This window comes from Dromiciops gliroides, chromosome 2, assembly GCF_019393635.1.
Source record: "Dromiciops gliroides isolate mDroGli1 chromosome 2, mDroGli1.pri, whole genome shotgun sequence".
In the NCBI taxonomy this organism is placed as follows: domain Eukaryota; kingdom Metazoa; phylum Chordata; class Mammalia; order Microbiotheria; family Microbiotheriidae; genus Dromiciops; species Dromiciops gliroides.
Genome location: NC_057862.1, coordinates 433,020,979 through 433,040,752, shown reverse-complemented (window position 1 = coordinate 433,040,752; position 19,774 = coordinate 433,020,979). Strand labels below are relative to the sequence as shown.

Genomic DNA, 19,774 nt, shown 5'->3' with positions numbered 1-19,774 from the left:
GCATTCATGGGAGCTGAGTCCCTTTTACCCAAAACCTCAACATTACATTCTAAAATTCCCAGGGAAACTTGGATGGGGCCAAAATGAAACAAAGAGAAACATTTCTGAGAAGCCCCCAGTATCGAACCCTCTTCATGTAAGTCCAGAACAACCTGTGAGAACAATGAAGTAGGCTTTTCCATCAGTCACAGCTTTGTGGGCAATATGGGGAGGGGCAGAGATAACTGTAAGTCAAAAGTGGAAAAGGAATGTGGGAATAATAACCCAGGAGAAGTCCCTTTACCCCCTCTTGGACCTCGCTTTCCCATCACTCAAGGCTGATGTGAGGAACCAGTGAATATCTTGTACATCTCACAGCCTCCAATTTTTCAGTTCCTCCTCACTTTTCCACTCTTAGAGAGCTGGCTTCCAACCCAAATGATGTGGTTCACTCAAAAGCTACAATTGTTCTCTTACCTGCTAAATCCAGTAGCCTTTTCTCAGTTTGCATTATTCCTGATCCTTCTGCATCCTTTATTACTATCAACTACCCCTCCTCCTGGATAGTATCTCTAGAGGCCTTGGTGCCTTAGCTGTTATTCTTAGTCCAGCTTCTCTATCTACCTGTCTGTTTCTTTTCATTCTCCTTTGCTGATTCCTATGCCACAGACTCTGTCTGTGGGCCTCTGTTCTCTCTATCTAGTGTCCCTTGGTAATCTGACTAGTTCCCATGGGTGATACTATTACCTCTATGACAGTGGCTCTCAAATCTACATATCTGCATTAATCTCTTTCCAGAAGTTCAAATCCCCATCACAAAATGCCTCCTGGACATTTTCACCTTAATATCCCACTGACATTTTAAATGCCATATGTCCAAAACAGAACTCATTATCTCTTCTACTAAAACTACCTCTCTTCTAAATTTCTCCATTTCTTTCAGGACACCACCACGCTCCCTATAGTTTTAGAATCATCCTTAACTCTTCCCTCTCCCACCCCATATCCAGTTAATTACTGTCTTGTAAAAAAGAGGCAGTGTGAGTAATAGAGCACTGGACTTGGAGTCAGTAGATCAGGGTTACTGCTACAACCTTTGTGACCTTCAGCAAATATTTGGACCTGATTTCTCCGTTTATAAAATGGAAAGGTCAAATTAGATGACTCCAGGATCCCTTCCAGTTCCATATCTATGTCTTCATAATTCCCTCCAAACATCTTTAGTATCTAACCTGGTTCTTTACTTGTACAGCCCTTATCTTAGTTTAGATCTTCATCCCCTCTTACTTGGGCTCTTGTCATAGCCTCTTCTTTAGTTTCCCTGTTTCCAACCTATTCCATCTCCAACACATCCTTCACACTGCTATCAAAATAAACTTCCCAAGGCACAGGTCAGTCTATGACATTTCAATGTTCAAAGACCTTGAGTGGCTCCCTATTGCCACTAGAATAAAATACAAACTACCTACTTTTCTAGCTCTCTCATATTACTCCCCTTCATACACTATATTTCATGAAAAATAAACTGCTCTTTTCTGAGCTCAGTATTCCCTCTCCTTCCTCCAATCTGTCTTCCTGTTTATAATATATGCCCTCCTTTCCTCTACCTCTCAGAACCCTTTTCTTCCTCTACCTCTCAGAACCCTTTTCTTCCTCTAACCGTCAGCCAAGGTGCCACCTTCTCCTTTCAGTTTTGCCTGACTCTAGCCCTATTTCTTAGTATTCAAATCCAGCCTCAAACTCTTACTCACTGTGGGACCCTGGGCAAGTCACTTAACTTCTGTCTGTCTCAGTTTCCTCACCTGCAAAATTGGGACAATAATAGCACCTACCTCTAGAGTTGTTGTGAGGATAAAATGAGATGATATTTGTAAAGCACTTTGCAAGTCTTAACACACTATATAGATGTTTATTGTGGTTGTTGTAGTTGTGATTACTAATTATCCTATCAGTAAAATATAAGTTCTTGGAAAGCAAAGAATGCGTCATTTTATTTTTATTTTTTTGTCTTTGTAACCCAGCACCTAGAATGGTGTCTTCCACATAGAAGATATTTAACAAACGTTTGTTGAAGTTGAAAGTGATTTTAGAATACAACGAATGTATTGTACACATAAGGCAATATTACTTATAGTAAAATCTCAATTAACCAACACTCTGGAGGCATGAATTGTTCTGTTCATTGTAAACCCTGAGAAGGCACAACAACAAAAATCTTCTTGTTTTGATCCTTGTGGATAAAGATCTTTCCACAATGCTTAAGGCCATTCTCCTGCCTTAGTGGAGACTGATGAAGATAATGGAATGTTCTTTGCCATTTAAGGATGTTATGGGGTTTCAGTGATTGCTATCCAGGGTAAGAAAAAGAAAAAAGTGTAAGAGACTGGTCTGAATTTGTCCTAAACTCAGGAGGGCGAGATGTCCCTTCTTGTCTCTATGTATCTATTTACTTTGAAACAAATTATGGCAGAGTCTTAACGGTAAGATCATAGGCAGAGAACTGGAAAAGATCTCAAATGCTATACAGGCTAACTCCTTAATTTTGTACATAGGGAAACCGAGACCCTAGAAATGAAGTATAATGGAAAGGCCACTGAATTTGATTTTCAAAGATCTTGGTTGAAGTCCTGGCTCCAACACTTGAGCTGTTTCACTTCTATAAACCTCAGTTTCCTCCTTTGGAAAATAAACTAAATAGTCTCTAATGTGCCTTCCAGTTCCAACATTTTGTAATTCTCTCCTTCTTTGGTCATGTTGAGAGGACTTGTTCAAGGTCATACAGAAGTCTCAGGACTTGAACTCAGACTTCTTGGCCCCCTGCTCCCAGCTCTGTGCTTTAGTGTACTCTACTCTTCCCTAAAAGAGTCAGAAGACTTCATTTATGATCCTGTATCTTGCACCAATTATATGGTGAAGGGGCAATGACTTCTCTCTGTACCTCAGTGTCCTCTATTGTGAAATGAAGGAGTTGAATTAGGTGGTCCCTAAGGTAGATTCTGTCATTCTGCGGTTCTGTGATAATAATCCTAGTAGGCAAAATTTGGGCCTAGTCTTCATCAATGGGGAGTTATTCCCAAAGAGAATGAGACCAAGACTTCATGAAGTTTCCCCTCTTTCTTTCATTCAATAAACATTTTAGGCTCCTACTGTGTGTCAACACTGATATAAGTGCTGGGGGCTACAAAAAGAGGTAAAAGATGGTCCCTGCCCTTAAGGAGCTTACAATCCTCTTCCTTCTTTATCCAAACAATTAGTAATTTTATAGGATGATAGGATTTAGAACTGGAAGGGATTTTAAAGATCATCTAATTCCACCATTTCATTTTACATTGAGTCTCAAAGTGGGGAAGTAACTTGTCTAAGTAGTATATAGCAGGGCTGAGAGTCAAATCAAGATCTTCTAATTCAGAAATCCGGAATTTTTTTCATTAGCCATGGGAGATTGATGACCGAGCTTCTTATGGTGTAAATGTTTAATACACATCTAACCGTGGCCTCTACTTTATCTGCTCTCACCCTCTGAGCTACTCCTCCCAACTTGATCATACAAATTAGACATCCAGAGGGATGCCTACCTCAGTTTCTGTGTGTACCTTTTAGTTGCCTATCCCTGCCACAATAGGGATACAATAGTTTATGAGCCCCTACCAATGTGTTTCCCATTAGTAGTCAGGCAATAAATACAATTAGTTCTCAGCAAAGACATTTAGTAAGATGACAGAATATATCTCAGGTATGTAGCTTCAAAACATTCCCATATATACTCTCCCACTGATATACACAGAATCCCTAGAAAGAGTGGACTCATACATAGAGTACAATAATAATGAGGGAAGATATATAACCATGACCATTTGTTCCTCACATCATGTTGGGTCTAGAAGTCCTTTCTGTCCTGGAATCTTCATGAAGCTCCCCTCAGGGTTAAAGATCTCTGCTGCAGGTTACTTAGCATGCCTCTACTCTCTTAACTGTGCCTTGAACTTCCTCAAATTTACTCTAGCTTCTATAGAGTGTTTCCTTCCATCTCAAAGGCCTCATGGCTAGATGTCAGGGCTGATGGGATATGAAGAGGAGAGAAAATAAGTGTAAACTCTATCTTCTAATATGTAAGATGTGGTGGGCTTTGTTTCTTCATTGAGTTGCAAGACATGGATCAAGAGGTCGGATTTATCTAATTGTGTTTAAAAAAATATGAACATCTCTTCCCCATTTCCAAGGCTTGACCTAAAAGCCCCTACAAGGGCAGATTTAGGACTGGATTCAAGGGAGTATGTAGCTGGCAACTATAGATATTAGCAACTGGCTCTTTGGCACTAACCAGTGTAGGACTGGGGTTTCTGTGAGTATGTGTTAGTTTCTCATTTTTGTAATCTCGACTTTTGTCTGATTTTCCCTGGCAGTCTCTCTCTTTCAGAGGGGGAGGCTGGTAGATGTGTCTATCTGTCTTCTGTTTTGATGTGTTTACTCTGTCTTTAGGGTACATGTGGAAGATTTCAGTCTGGATTCTTCTCTATCACAGTAAGTCTCCTCTCAAGTACCTCCCTTGAAAACATGTGAAAATTGAAAGAGCTCTTCTCTGGCCACTGTAACCAGACCAACCTGAGGCCTGGAGTGTATATTTGATAGGATCCATGACTGGCTTTCGAGGACTTTGTCATATTCCTCTGACCCCTGACCAGGCGCAATAGTTTGAAAATCATACTCAGATAGTATCTGTGTCCTGCCCTCTCTGAAGAGAGAAAGAGGGAGGAAGGAGAGCCTTGATACCCACCACCATAGGGAGCTGAGGAGAAAGGACAGGGTTAAGTAAGGGTCACCAATCATATGGTTACCTACACTGTATGAAGCCAGAGTAAGGTTTTTAACCCTTAGCCTTTCCTTCTTTAATCATCTCCAAGGTCTCATGCAAGATTGCATAAGTCTGATTCCATGGACTTGTGGCTGTGAATAGGAAGGGGAAAAGGCAATAGGGATTATCAACTGGATTAGTCCTAAATTTTATTTCCCCAGACCTAGACTTTAGACTTTGGTTTGACTCAACCAAAGTCAAAGCCAATGTAGAGTCTCATTTCCTAGTTTTGCTCTCATGTTCTCCCCCACAATTAGAGCTGTATATCCAACCAATGATTTTCTGCCTAAGTGCTTCCAACATCTTCATCCTCAGAGCTTCTTTACCTCCACAGCTCATTACCATAAAAAGAAAACTGGCTCGGGAGCCATGAGATATGAGTTAAAATCCTGCCTCTAGTGTTTATTACCTGAATGACCTTGGGCAAGTCTTATAACTCCTCTGGGCCTCAGTTTTCTTATCAACTCTAAATCAATGATCCAATGAGCCTATTTTATGTCCTTTCAGTAACAGCCCTAAGTGCCTCTTTAAAGAATAACCCGAGGGGCAGCTAGGTGGTGCAGTGGATAGAGCACTGGCCCTGGAGTCAGGAGGACCTCAGACACTTAATACTTACCAGCTGTGTGACCTTGGGCAAGTCACTTAACCCCAATTGCCTCACTTAAAAAAAAAAAGAAGAAGAAGAACCCAACAGCTTTCTGAATCTGAACAGTCATACAACCACTTGTATGGGAGCAGCCTCATACATAGCCAATTTTATGGTTCAAATATTCAAGCAGCAAACATTTATCAAGTGTCTACAGGGTGTTGAGTACTATGATAGACACTGGCATAGCTACTAAGTTTAGATAAGACTGCCCTCAAGGATCTTATAATCTAGTAGAAGGACAAGATGTCAACATGGCTGAAAAAATATGATGTAACATACTAAGTACACTAGAGGGTTATAAAACAACATTATGTGAGGATGACGGGGGAACAGTTGAGTGGAGAGAGAAAGGTGTGCTTTTAGTTCAGGTATGGATGGATAGCAATTCAACCAAATTCCCTCTTAATTCTAGAGTCTTCCCTCTGTTGATTACTGCTAATTTGTCCTGTTTACAGTTTGTTAGTACATAGTTGTTTGCATGTTGTCTCTGTCATTAGACTGTGAGCTTCTCAAGGGTAGGAACTGTTTTTGCCTTTCTTTGTATCCACAGTGCTTAGCATGGTCTCTGGCACATAGTAGGTGCCTAATAAAAGCCTATTGACAAAAACAAAGAGCCCAAAAAAAGCCTATTGACTAACTTACTGACAAAGAGGGGGAAAGAAGGCATTCCAGAAAAAGGTAACAGCTTGAACATAGGTGTAGAGGGAAGAGAGTGCAGTGAAAAGCTTTGTCCATGAAGTTGTCAGGGGAGGGAAGGAAGGAAGAGGAGGAAGAACTAGATGGGGGAAATATGACATAAACCTCTAAAAGTTGGATAATGCTTCCTTGTGAAGGGCTTTGAATGGCAGGCAAAGGAATTTGAACCTTATTGGGAATTAAAAGGGAGTCATGAAGATCTGTGAGCAGAGGAGGGACATAACTAGATTTATGCATAAGAGAGTTTTGTTTTTTCTGGCAACAGAATGAAGATTGTTTTGGAGCAGGGAGAGAATGGAAGTGGCTCTAAGAAAGCAATTACATTAGCCCAGGTGGCCAGCAATAAATAGAAATAAAGTGGTGGCAAAGGAACGAAGATATATCAAAGGATATTGATGCAACAAGTGTTTTAGAAATGGAACAAATATAATCTGGCAAGTGATAGGTTATGAGAAGTGAGAGGGAATAGTCAAGTTACACGTATGGTGAACTTGGGAAATTGTGAAATTAAAAAAAATAGTGAAGTAGCAGTAGCAGCAGCAGCAGCTAACATTTATATAACATCAGCTCCATATCAGGCACTGTGCTAAGCACTTTACAATTATTATCTCATTTGATCCTTACGACAATCCTGGGAGGTAGATGCTATTGTGATCCCCATTTTACAAATGAGGAAACTGTGCCAAAATAACTTGCCCAGGATCAAATAGTTAGGAATTATCTGAATCCAGATTTGAACTCAGGTCTTCCTGACTCCAAGCCTAGCACATGATCCACTGAGCCACCTAGCTGGAGAAATGGGTTTAAGAGGGAAGACCATGACCTCAGTTGGGGATGTTGAGTTTGAGTTGAGTCAGTGGAACTGCCAGAAGGACATGATCCTGTAGACATCTGGCAATGTGGATCTAGAACTCTTAAGAACACTAAAGATATAAATTCTGGATTTATCTGAATTGAGGTGGTAGTTGTAAGTGTGCTAATTAATAAGATCACAAAGGAATAAGGTATAGGGCTTTCCCCAAGTTAGTTTCAGGAAGAGTAAGAGCAGCCAGACTGGAGGCCTTGCTCCAACCTCATGATATCACTGCCTTGGCTTCCAGGGGCCAAGAAGCAGACATCTGGACGACCAGCTCTCGGTATCACCACAGGTGCTCAAGGGCATGGCTTGTGGCTTCCTGCTTGGGGTTGGCAGTTTCTGTTCAGGGGATCCACCTGTGGTATAGACATTGGCCCTGGAAACTAGAGCACCTGGTGTTGCAATTGAAGGAAAGGGAGAACCTGTGAACAGGGGCTTCACTAGGTATATCTATACTTCTTGGTACTGGCACCACCAGCCAGGGGACTGGACCTTAGCTCTGCAGGCTCAGAAACTTGATCAGGCTATAGGGAAGCAATTCACCCTAATGAAACTCATAAGCAACTGATTTCTAAACCAGACGCCAATTTTATTAATTTACCATGGGAGATGTATCTGGCAGGAAAACCAGAACTTCTTATCCTCTGTGCAGGGCCCACCCTCCTGGGTAGCAGGAGACCAAATTATAGATGAGAAAATTGCTTGGTAAGCACAGAAACAAACAGAAAAAGACAATTGATCTTCTATTAACCCTTAGTAGACTGATTAATTTCCCTTTCCTACATTGGGATCATAGATCTAAAGAGAGTCTTAGAGCCTCTCCATTCTGTGAGATTCAAAATTGGATATATGAAGCATTAATCTCCCCCTTTTATACTTTCATATATATATATATATCCCAGGCCAATAAGAAAAGGAGCCTCTGAGCTTTAGTTCATATAGGATCAGGTTTTCTTGCTTGGGGATTAATTAGACCCCAAAGGTGAAACCAATTAAGGAAATAAGGAAATAGAAATACAGATAGATAGTCTTTACACTAAGCTTAGGTTTTTCCTTCATTAACTCACCAACTCATTTAATCTGCAGTAACTCAGTAGTAGTCCGAAACAGAGTGTGAAACACATGCGCCACCAGGTCCCCAGACATGCCACCACGACTAAGTCAACCCCCAGAGCTTGAGCACCACCAGAGACTCCTCACCCGGCTGAAAAGCCGAGACCCTCATTTTTTTTAACTCCCCACCCACCAGAAGTTCCCTTCCCTTCCGGTGGAGTTTCCTCCCACAAAAGGGGAAATCCTTCAAAAGCTCTTTAGTGGCATGCACAATCTCAGGGTGGGTCAGGTGTGGCCCCTCCCAAAATGATTCAGCTAAAATTTTTTATATTAATCTTTATCACAAATAATTTTTACCACAATTCCAACCTCTCCCCAAGGTAGTAACTTGGACAAATGACTTGTCACGCTGTGGTTAACTAGGTCAGAGTTCCTCTTTTATAGTAATTACATATTAGCCTCATTAATGAGTTTTGGGAGATGTTTTAATTCCCCCAGAAATGCTTTTAAAAAACATTTCAGAATGATTTTTTAAACTTGGTCACCAAGCACTGACTGATATAATGTTCAGAGGCCACTCAACCAGCTTGGGGCTGCCTGGGTTTTGTTTTATCAGCTCCAAAATTCAGAAGGTCCCTGCCAGCTCTTCACCAGCACAGAAATAACTGAGTCAAACACCTAATTAGCAAGAGTAATTAATCAAAATAGGAAACTACCAAATTGAGGCAGCTGCTTTCCCCTCATACTGCAACCTTAAAGTGTTGGATCTCATGAGGTGGTTACCTGGAGTCTCTTCCCACCTCTACCCACACTAAATTTGTTTTAAGAGGTGGTTTTATGTTCTGTGTTCAAAACACGTTCTGTAAATCTCTCTGTGGATGCCCAAATGGCCAAGTGCTTCTCTGTCTGGGATCATAGAGGACTATCGGGATTTTCCAACTGTGGCCGTCTTTACAGAATTTCTATACTATCTCTTCCTCAGGATTAGTTTCTGAATACCAACCACTTTCTACCAAAAAAAAAAAAGTCCTATGCTTCATTTTTAAATTGTATGGTAATAAATTACACATTGAGATTTCAGGAAGGGGCACCTAAGTGGCGCAGTGGATAAAGCATCAGCAATGGATTCAGGCAGATCTGAGTTCAAATCCTGCTCAGACACTTGACACTTACTAGCTGCGTGACCCTGGGCAAGTCACTTAACTCTCATTGCCCTGCCAAGAGAGAGAGACAGAGAGACAGAGACAGAGACAGACACAGAGACAGAGACAGAGACAGACACAGACACAGAGACAGAGACAGAGACAGAGACAGAGAGAGACAGAGAGAGAGAGAGATTGAGATTGATTTCAGGACACAAAGTAAGAAAGAGGCTATGCAAAGTACAAACTCAGGATTGGGAAGCATTGGTTGATATTTAGAAGGTAAGGATTTTTCAGAATGTTAGTCTGTCAAAATGTATTTATTAATCTCCTGCTACGTGACAAACATTTTGTCACCAGGACCTCAATTTCCTCAAACATTGAATGAGGAGGTTGGAGTAGATGACCTGTGAGTTCCAAAGGGAATACTGATGAGTTAGAGAATCAGTAGTGTAATTGGTTAAAAGATTAGTGCAATTAAGCACTAATACAAATGGAAAATGGAGGTACAAATGGAAAATAAATAGGGGATGCCATATTAATAATAGAAGTATCAAGTCAATTGAGTTTTCTTTCTGGAAGAATTTATACAATTAACCCGTCCCAGAGTTCCAATGGAATACTGATGAGTTAGAGAAATGAGTAGTGTGTTGTGTAGTTTGTTTGGAGGAGAGAGGAGGGGAAGAAATCAGTTTCTAGTGATTCAGACTGGTCATTGAAAATTGGCTCCCCATATGGTTTGAGTTGCTAATAGCATCAGTAGCTTCTGGGGATAAGAGGTGTGCTATCTACTACATAGAGCTATAGATGAGATAATGGATGGAAAATTGCTTTTCAAAGTGTAAAGTAGTTTTCTAGTGTAATGAGTACTGAACCCTCATTGACCAGCCTTAGCCCTATTTCACTAATATATGGAAGTATAGTCATTAATGCATCCTCCCCCTCAGGACACCTCTTTGCACTCTCAGTAATGATCTATCTAAATTCAAGGAAAAGACTAGGTCTCCAAATTTACCAAGAGGAAGAGCAAATAGATTTAAATTAGAAAGAGAAATGCTGATCTCAGAATTCTGTTGACATCCCAATTCATAGGCTTTGGCAATGTGAATTTTGCTTAGAACAGAAGGAAAACATCTGGAATTTGATGTATTTGAGATCAAGAGTCAAAACTCTTATGGACATGTACAATATTGCACAGGCCAGGCTCACATTCTTTGGATCCGGGTCCCTGGGAACTTCCATAATTAAAACCAGTGATGTTGAGAGATATCGATCCTACCTTCCCTGGACTGGAACAGCAAGAACCACAAAACCCTATAGTTGTTTCCTCAAGTGTGGAAATTCCTTTTATGCAGAAAAGAAACAGCACATTCACAAACTCAGGGATCACCAGCACAAAGCTAAATTGTACTTTCTTCTCCTGTCCTGATGACATTCAGACCATCATGATGTGGTTAAGTATAGCATCAAGTCAAAGAAGTGAAACAAAGGGTATTTTCCCATTTGCAAATGTTTAGTAACTCTACAAATACGTGTGTGACTTTAGGCAAGTCATTTCCCTTCTTTCTGGCCCATCTTCCTTCTCTTGTCCCCTAGATATAATATCTGTCAAGGTTTTTTTTTTCTTTGCTTTCTCTTTTTTTTCCCTGTCTCTTTTGGTGATCTCATCCATCCACTGTGGTGGTTTTAACTACCACATCTATTCAGATAACTTCTAGATCTATATTGCCAACACTGACCTCCAGATGTACAGCTTCAACTGTCTACAGGACATCTCAACCCGAATGTCCCACTATAACTTTATACTCCTAATGTGACCTCCAAACCCAATCAATCAGCAATTGCCTGCTTTGTGCCATGGGACACTTAAGTACAAGGAAAGCAAAAATAGTCCCTGCTCTCGAGGACTTTATATTCCAATGACACTAATGACCTTTTTACAATCCTCATCCTACCCAACCCCATCGAAGCATCTGGCATTTCTTAGTCATCTCTTTCTTGAACCTCTTCTCCTTTGGCTTCCAAGACACTGTATTCTCCCAATTCTGCTCCTGCCTGGTTATTTCTCCCTCTGCACCATCTTCTTTTCCTTCCCTTACCACTAAAACATAAGCTCCCCTGGAGAATCTGTCTTTTGATGATTTCTACCTCCATTCTTTTCTTTGGAAATGCTATGTACTCCTATGATTTTGACTACCACCATTATCTAAAGAGGAAATTGAATCCTAGATTCTGAAATTCACCCAGTTAGTGAGTGGCAGAGCTCAGACTAGGGCCCAGACCCCTCCTGTCTCCCAATCAAAATCTCTTTTCCCTACATTTTATTGCCTCTAATTGCTCTATCTTGTTCTCCAATATGTAACTGCCCCATGAAAGGCAGCCATCATTGAAAACTATTCCTGGTTACAGAGCTTCCTGAGTTCTTTCTCAAAATAGCCTGTCCCTGCCACTGGAGACCTCCCTCCACATCTGATTGGTGACTTAGACCTGGAGCCCTTCTCAACTTTCCCTCTCCCTCCCCTCCACCGAAAGTGGAAAAGGAAAGGAGTTTCTGAAGGGTTCTGTTTCTCCTTTGGGAGCTGGTACAGGGCCTCCAAAGCCTGCTGGAGAGAGGGGAGTTTGGATATTCCATTTACCCATGTAAGTGTTATGGTAGGTTGTTCTCTGAAATAAGGAATTGAGGATCCGATCAATGTGCTCCAGGACTAATTGCTGCTTGTGTCTGGCCATGGCTGAAAGTTGCTGATTGTCTGATTGCTGCTTGTGTCTGGCCAGGCCTGGGAAGTTTGTTGCTGGCTGGATGGTGTGTTCAGCGCTTCCTATTACAGGTCATCTGCAGCATCTAGGGGCAATGCCAGGAAAATCACTGGAAGTTCTCTCTACTCCAGGCCTGCCAGTTGGTACTTAGATTGACTGACACTCGTCAAGCTTCAATTTGTCTGTCCAGTCAATGGGCGTGGTCATATTTCACAAACCCAACGTGTCTCTGTCTCACTGAACCCTAAAGGCAATCAGTAGCTACTGATTTTGCAGCCTGGGCTGGGAAGGGAGATAGAAGCAGGGGAGTGACCAAGGTGGGGAACCATGCCAGTACAGAGTGTGGCTAGGTAGCAGTTCCTATGAAAAATACCAGGGTGCTATAGTGGGCTCTAAGCTCAACACGAGCAGCAACATGAGATATCAGCCAAAAAAACCAAATGCAGTCTTAACCTGAATTCACCAAAACATGGCATCCAAAATGGAGAGAGTTATAGTCCCATTCTACTGTTCCTTGGACAGACCACCCCTGGGAGATGCAGCCATGGACTCCATATATTAGGCAGCAGATTTTATGGGCGAGGGACATAGGCTTGTGAATGGACTGGTTCTCCTTGAAAGCAGGTTCTATCTCATTTTGTGTATTCCCAGAATCTAGCACTTTCTGATACATACTTCATACTTTTTAAAGTGCTTATTGGTTGCTTCGCTGAAGAACATGATACATGATAATCAGTTGAAGAAGTTAGGGATGCTTATCATGGAGGAGACATGATAGATGTCTTTAAGAACTTGGACAGTTACATGGAAAAGGGATTAGAATATTAGAATTATTTTACTTGGCCTGAGAGGGCAGAAATGGTAGGAACATGTGAAAGTGATAGGAAGATAGATTTCAACTCAATAAAAAGAAAAACTTCCTTATAATTAGAACTATCTGAAAGTGGAACAGCCTGCCTGTGAGTTCACCATCACTAGATGTGATGTTTTGTTTGGGTTTGTTTTGGTTTGGTTTTGGTGGGGCAATGGGGGTTAAGTGACTTGCCCAAGTTCACACAGCTAGTAAGTGTCAAGTGTCTGAGGCTGGATTTGAACTCAGGTCCTCCTGAATCCAAGGCTGATGTTTTATCCACTGTGCCACCTAGCTGTCCCTAGATGTGATTTTTTAAAAGGGGACTCCTACTTAGGATCAATTAGACATCCTCTGAGGTCCTTTCCAATTCTGAGAGGAACAGGAGGTGTTTGTCTGCCAACAAGTTGTGCAGTGAGCAGAGTCAGAAAGGAGTATAAAACCTAAACCAGGTATGAGCAGGAATCTTGGAACCTCAGACCACTATGTACCTGGTCCTCTTGCCTCTTTTGGAAAAATCAACCCAAAAAGGTTGAAGTGGTACCAGCTACCAGGACCAGCCTTAAAAAGAGGAGCACCCATCAATGCAGTTTCCCATAAGGAAGACCCTTTCCCCCAAAAAAAAATCTTGCCTAAAGTCCTGCCACATGACCCTTCTTCCTATCTGACCCAATGTTGCCACGGTGAATCTCTTCTTGGACATAGACAAAAAAAAAGTCCCTAAGGTTATAACCTCCAGGATGTCCCTGTTAAAATGCATAAGTTTTACATGGGTCAGCCCCTTAGAACTCTCCTTTGGCACATATTGATTTATCAATTTGTCAATTGGACCCTAGGATTGGAACATAGGATGAAGAAGGCACTGGGGGAAGGAGGGATGGGGCAGAGAGTTAGACAGGGACAAGCTCTGGGTAGCCAGGAAGAAGTTCAAGAAGTGGCTTACAGGTGTCATCCAGGGAGGACAAGAAGAGGGTGATGAGTGTCTTGTTTAAAAGAAGATGCTGGAGATAAACTCTTCAGGTCCCAAACCCCCAACTTCCTGCCACACTTAGAATCTGCCCCTCATAATCTAGCCTTTGGGTATATGCTAAAATTATGGAACATTGGAGCCAGAAGGGCCCACAGAAATCCCGTCATTTTACATATGAAGAAAGTTACACCAAGAGAAATAAAGTATATCCAGCATTACATAGCAAGTTAGCAGCAAAGCCAGGGTTCAAACCTAGCTCTCCCAATTCCCAAAAGGACCCTTTTATCTCATGTCCCATTCCCAGACACTTTTAATTCCCATCCCTATCAGCCTGTCCCAGGATAATCCCTGAAGATGTTTTCTCAAATTAGCCACAACTGGCTGGCAGCAGCCCAAGGTTTCTGTTTTCTCACTAAAGTCCTAGGATACTGGGGCCCTAGTGCATGAAGAAATTGGTACTGTGGGAAACAAACCTCCTCCAGCATGATCTTTCCCAAGATTTGAACCCATAACCTTCAAGTAACCAAGGGAAACTTGAGAGAGAAGAACTACTTGCCTGGAATAGATAGCCACTGCCTTGAGTTTGTTTCCTCTCAATCTCTTGACCATCCTCAGTCTGTGGGACTTCTTTACTCTTGGTAACTATTTGCCTATTGCTGTTGGTTTCCACCCTTGAAAGCAAGGTTCACAAATGTTGGTATATAGATAGGTCCTTATGTCCTGGTTTATTCATTCATTCAACAAATGTTTATTAAACACTTAGTTTAGTGTTTAATAATTAAGGTAATTTGTGAGGATACAAAGGGATAAGAAATTGGATTGGGGCAGCTGTGTGGTGCAGTGGATAGAGCATCAGCCTTAAAGTCAGAAGGACCTGAGTTCAAATCCAGCCTCAGACACTTACTAGCTTGGGCAAGTGACTTAACCCTGATTGCCTCCCCCCACAAAAAAATAGGATCTGCTTTCAAGAAGCTTATAATCTAATAGAGAAGAAAGACATATACACAGTAACTACAATATGAAGGGGAATATAAGTAGATAAGGAAAGTTAAAAGAAAATATCATGAGTTATTTGAGAAAAGAGAAATCATTTTTATTTGACATAGGAAGAAAGGATGGGAAGAAACAGAGAAGGCATCCTGGAGAGGGTGGCACCTGAGTTGAGCCTTGAAGGAAAGAAAGGATTTCAACAGATGGCAAAAGGAATAACAAGATCACATTCTTGGGATGGTGGATGCAATGAATGAAGGCACAGTGATGGGAAAGGGAAGAATTTTTTTTTTCTGGAAAGTAAAGTGACTGAAGGATAGTCACATGAAATAGGTATCTGGATATATCATATGGACCCAGATTGTAGATATTCTTGAGTTCCAGACTTAGAAGTTTCTACTTTATTCAGTAGACAATGGGGAGCCAGTGATAGTTTTGGGGAACAGTGCTAGAACTGTTAGAAAGATTACTTGAGTAGAGGGTGAAGAAGGATTGGAGAAAATAGACTGGAAATAGGAAGACCTTATGAGGCAGCTTTTTCAATAGTCTAGACAAGAATAAAGCAGGCCTGGACAAGGCTAATGGAAGTGAGAGTTGAGAAGAGGATACTTCCTAACAATTAGAGGTCCTTTGGGACTTATTAGCTGTAGTGTTTAGGGATTTATTTTATGGTCATCGAGATCCTTTCCAACCCTGCAATGTTTATTCTGTGATCTGGGAGATACTGAGGAAGTGGAATCAGCAGAATTCTGCCCAAAGCAAACTAAAAGCCAGCTGATATGGGGCAGAGTAGAAGTATAATTATCAAAGTAATAAAAGTCTTGTTTATGGTTAGAATCCTAGAATCTTTGTAGCAGAAGGGACCCCAGAAATCATCCAGTGAAGTCCAATCCCCTCTTTTACAGAGGAAGAAACAGGCTCTGAGAGGGAAATGATTTACCCAAGGTTCTAAAAGACCAGAGCTTCCCCCTGCTGACTTCCAATTCAGTGTTCTTTCTGCCCATACCACACTGCCTCTCTGGGCTAAAAATCAGAAGGTTTGGGTTCTGGTCCTGACTCTAACATTAAATCCTTATGTGATGTAGCAAGAACTCCTGGCCATTTACCACTTCTTGGTTCACTAATTTATAATAAGATGAAATAGTCTGGTCTTCTCATAGGTTTTTTGTTTTTTTTAAGGGAGAAGCTCCTTAACCAAAATAAAGCCTTAATGGCAAAAGAAAGAAAGGTTTGGGGAGGGAAACAAGGGAACTGTTTATAGAATGTTGAATGTTAGAACTAAAGACACCTTAGAGATCATCTAGCTCACCCTCTTAATTTTACACATGGAAAAACTGAGGCACAGGAAGAGAAAGCGATTTGCTTAGTAAAGCAATTTAATGGTGAAAGCAAAATTGGAAGCCCATTGTCATTGCATCTGGCACATTAATTCTATGCTCTCCACACAGTAGGCACCTGATAAATTCAAGCTGCCTGAGAAAAACTCACTCCCTTTCAGAAGTCCTCTCTGGATGCCCCTTTTGGCTGACAAATACTCTTTGTATTAAGCACACTTCAGGCAGAGCAGGTCTCCAAGAATCCATTTTTCTGTGGCGGTGCTAGACCCAGAGGGCAGCCACAACTCATGAAACATTAAAAGTGGGTGACGGAAGCATCGTTAATTCCTCTGACATTGCAGGCTCTGGCAAAGGAGGCTCTTCCTCCTTTGGAGGAAGCAATGTTGGTCACACTTCACTAAACAGAATCCTTTCCTTTCATGAATCATTTCTCTCAGACTTCAGGACACAAGGGAGTTCTAAGTCCTTTGAGCTCAAACTTGTGTGATAGCTGATTTAGGAACTTGAATATTAGTGTCTCTTGTTGGGGAAGAGCTCCTGAAAAGAGGTTTCCCAAAAGATCATTTATTTAACCTGCAGGTGGGTCAGATAATAGACAGCAAGCCAAGATGGTATTTCAACTGTTTTTACACAAAGCATTCCGTATCTGTGCCTTTGCCTAGGCCATCCCCCAAGCCTGTAATAGACTCCCACCTTCCCTTTACTTCTTAGAAATCCCAGCTTCCTTTAAAACGTACTTTAAGTTCCACCTTCTACACTAGGATTTTCCTTATTCCCACCCCCACATACATACCCAAAGCTGATAGCACCTTCCCCTGAAATTACCTTGTATATATTCTCTGTGCTGATACGCCTTGTCTCTCCCATAGAATGTAAGCTCTTTGAGAGCAAAGGATTTTTTTCTCTTTGTATCCCCAGTCCCTGACATCTCCTGGTACACAGTTGGTCTTTAATGAATATTTGTTGATCACTGATTAATTGATTGATTATGGAGCCCCTTCCAGTGCCAGATTTGTATCAAGTATTGTGAGAGAGATAAAACAACTCAGTCTCTTGTGTAACTTATAGTCTGCCTGGCAGGAGTCGGTTGACACACATGGAATTGGATCATCTTGGTGCCAGAATCCGTCTTAACTGGAATCTCAGAATTGAAAGGGACCTCCAACACCAACTAGTCCAACCCATCCCTAAAGCATGACAATGTCTCTTTCACGTGCATGTCCAGTGTTTGCTCAGAGCCCTCCAGTGAGGGGGCACTCGTTGTGTGCGATAGCTCTAATGCCTACATTTTCCCTGTCATCAAGTCTATACCCGTGTCTCCAAACTCCCACTTTTTTCCTCCGAGTTTTGGCCTTTGAGACCAAGTAGAACAAATCATCTAATCCCATTTACACATGACAGGTTTTCAAACACATTAATGATAGCTCTTACTGTCCCATTCTCCCGAAACTACTCCCTCCCCAAGTCTTCTCTTCTCTAGAGGAACTCCCCACACCTTCATATCAAGGCACTACAGTATCCTTGTCACCCTCCTCTGGGCACACTCTTGGTTTTCAATATCTTTCTTAATGTAGCACCCTGATGCGACCCACAATGCCAGTGCAAGCTGTGTCAGTGCCTGGAGGCACTGCCATATTAAAATGAAGTAATCAGATCATCCAAACCAACCCCTCATTTTACAGATGAAGAAACAGAATCCCAGGGGGAAGAAATAACCATTAGCAAACAATAAAACAAAAACCACTAATATCAAGTCAAATACTAATCTGTAAGAAATTCATTTGTGTATATGCCATATCCCATCCCCATCCTCAGTATACCCAGTATATTTTAAACTCCTGGAGGGGAAGGATTATGTTGGTTTGCACATCTTTATGTCCCTGGCACAGAGCATAGAGTGCCAGACTTTGGGTTCAGAAAATCTGGTCTCAAATCCCCTTCTAATCTGTTCTGTGTGATTATGGGCAAATCATTTAATTTCTCTGAACTTGAGCATTCTGATGTGTAAAATGAGAAGACTATTACCTGTATAATGATTACTTTACAAAGTCATCTTGGGGCTCAAAGCAGATGATACAGGATGTCCCAGAAGTCTTAGTGTCATGCTCAAGGAAAAACTTAAACAAACTTTAACAACCTAAAACTACACTAAGACTTTAGAGACACCCCCTGTATATGTAAATCATTTTGCAAACTTTAAAGCTCTCTAGAAATGTCTATTATTATAATTACTATTGTTATTATTATTACTACAATCACTGCATGTAATAGATGCTTAGTTAATGTTTGTTAAAATGAATAGCATTTTGTTTTACAATTCCATTGTGCTTGTCACATAATGATATATATTATAGCTATCTGGTTTTGTGATATCTTCCTTATTAGACTGTAAGCTTCTACCTGAGTAGGTGCTTAACTAAATTTCACATTTCCTCCAGCCCATAGTTGGTCTCTGCTCATAGTGGGTGACAGATGTGTGGACTCTCCCAGTCTTAGTTAAGAGAGACTTGGGTTTGGGGGCAGCTAGGTGGCACAGTGGATAGAGTACTGGCCCTGGAGTCAGGAGGACCAAATCCAGTTCAAATCCATCCTCAAACACTTGACACTTACTAGCTGTGTGACCCTAGGCAAGTCACTTAACCCCAATTGCCTCACCAAAGAGAGAGAGAGAGAGAGAGAGAGAGACTTGGATTTGAATCACACCTCTGTGTGACCTTGGACACATCACAACCACTCTGAGCCTAATTTTCATCAGCTGTAAAATGAGAGGTTGGACTAGATAGGATTGAAGCTTCTTTCCAGCTCTAAATCTATGATTCTGAATGAAATAACAGGAATAAGAACTGGGTTTATGATTTCAATGATACAGAGAATTCCCACAGAAAGAAATTTCCCCTACCATTACAGGTTGGTGCCTTCTCTGCAACTTAGAGTCTCAAGAGAACTGAGAGATTAGCATATTTACCCAGGGTCACACAGTTCATATTTGTCAGAGGTAGAAACTGACCCCAGTGCTTCCTGGTTCCTTAAGAGTCTTGTTCTCTATCCACTAGACCAACCTGCCCCTCATAAATGAGATAACAATATATGTAAATCCCCTTGCATATCTTAGAGTGCTATATAAATGGCAGCTGTAATAATTGTGGCCAAAGTTTCACCCTTAACTATGGCCACAGAATGAGCTTCTACATTAGCAGCAGACTAAATCTTAATTCCATTCCCCTTTCTCATAAATGCTATTGGTCACAAGGGGCAGGAGGCCAGAGATCATGGATGACTACTTGAAACCTTTCCCCAACAGTGGAGACATTGCTCAAGACCCTCACTCTATAGCTTTACTATCTTATGAAAACAGGATGGTTGTTCCCAGAACATTTTCTCTAGAAATCTGGCCACTATTGACTAATTCTTGACTAATTAATTCACTTCCTCGCCCTTTCTCTAAAGGAGATTGTTTTCTCTAGAGGCCTTCTGTCATGGAGGTGAAGGAAAAACACTGACTCTAAAACCATTCCTGATACTTTACTATATCTGAGAGCATGGGGGAAAAGAAGAGGAGGCACATAGTGAAGGGAGAATTTGACTTGATTGGTCAGATAATATCCTAGCAACAGAGGCATTGTTCTCAGCCTCTCATCTCTCT

The 19,774-nt window shown here is 41.3% G+C and overlaps 1 protein-coding gene across 4 annotated transcripts in view; it reads left to right on the top strand.

Annotated features, from left to right (window-relative positions):
- The window catches only part of KCNT1 (potassium sodium-activated channel subfamily T member 1), a 222,431-nt gene that overhangs the window by 112,467 nt on the left and 90,190 nt on the right, over positions 1-19,774 (top strand). For 2 of the 4 annotated variants that reach the window (XM_043984850.1, XM_043984852.1), the window contains exon 2: positions 4,459-4,500. The exons of the other annotated variants lie outside the window; for them this stretch is intronic. In XM_043984850.1, coding sequence (XP_043840785.1) covers positions 4,459-4,500 — 42 coding nt within the window. The remainder of the gene's footprint in view (positions 1-4,458; positions 4,501-19,774) is intronic. 4 annotated transcript variants of the gene reach the window in all.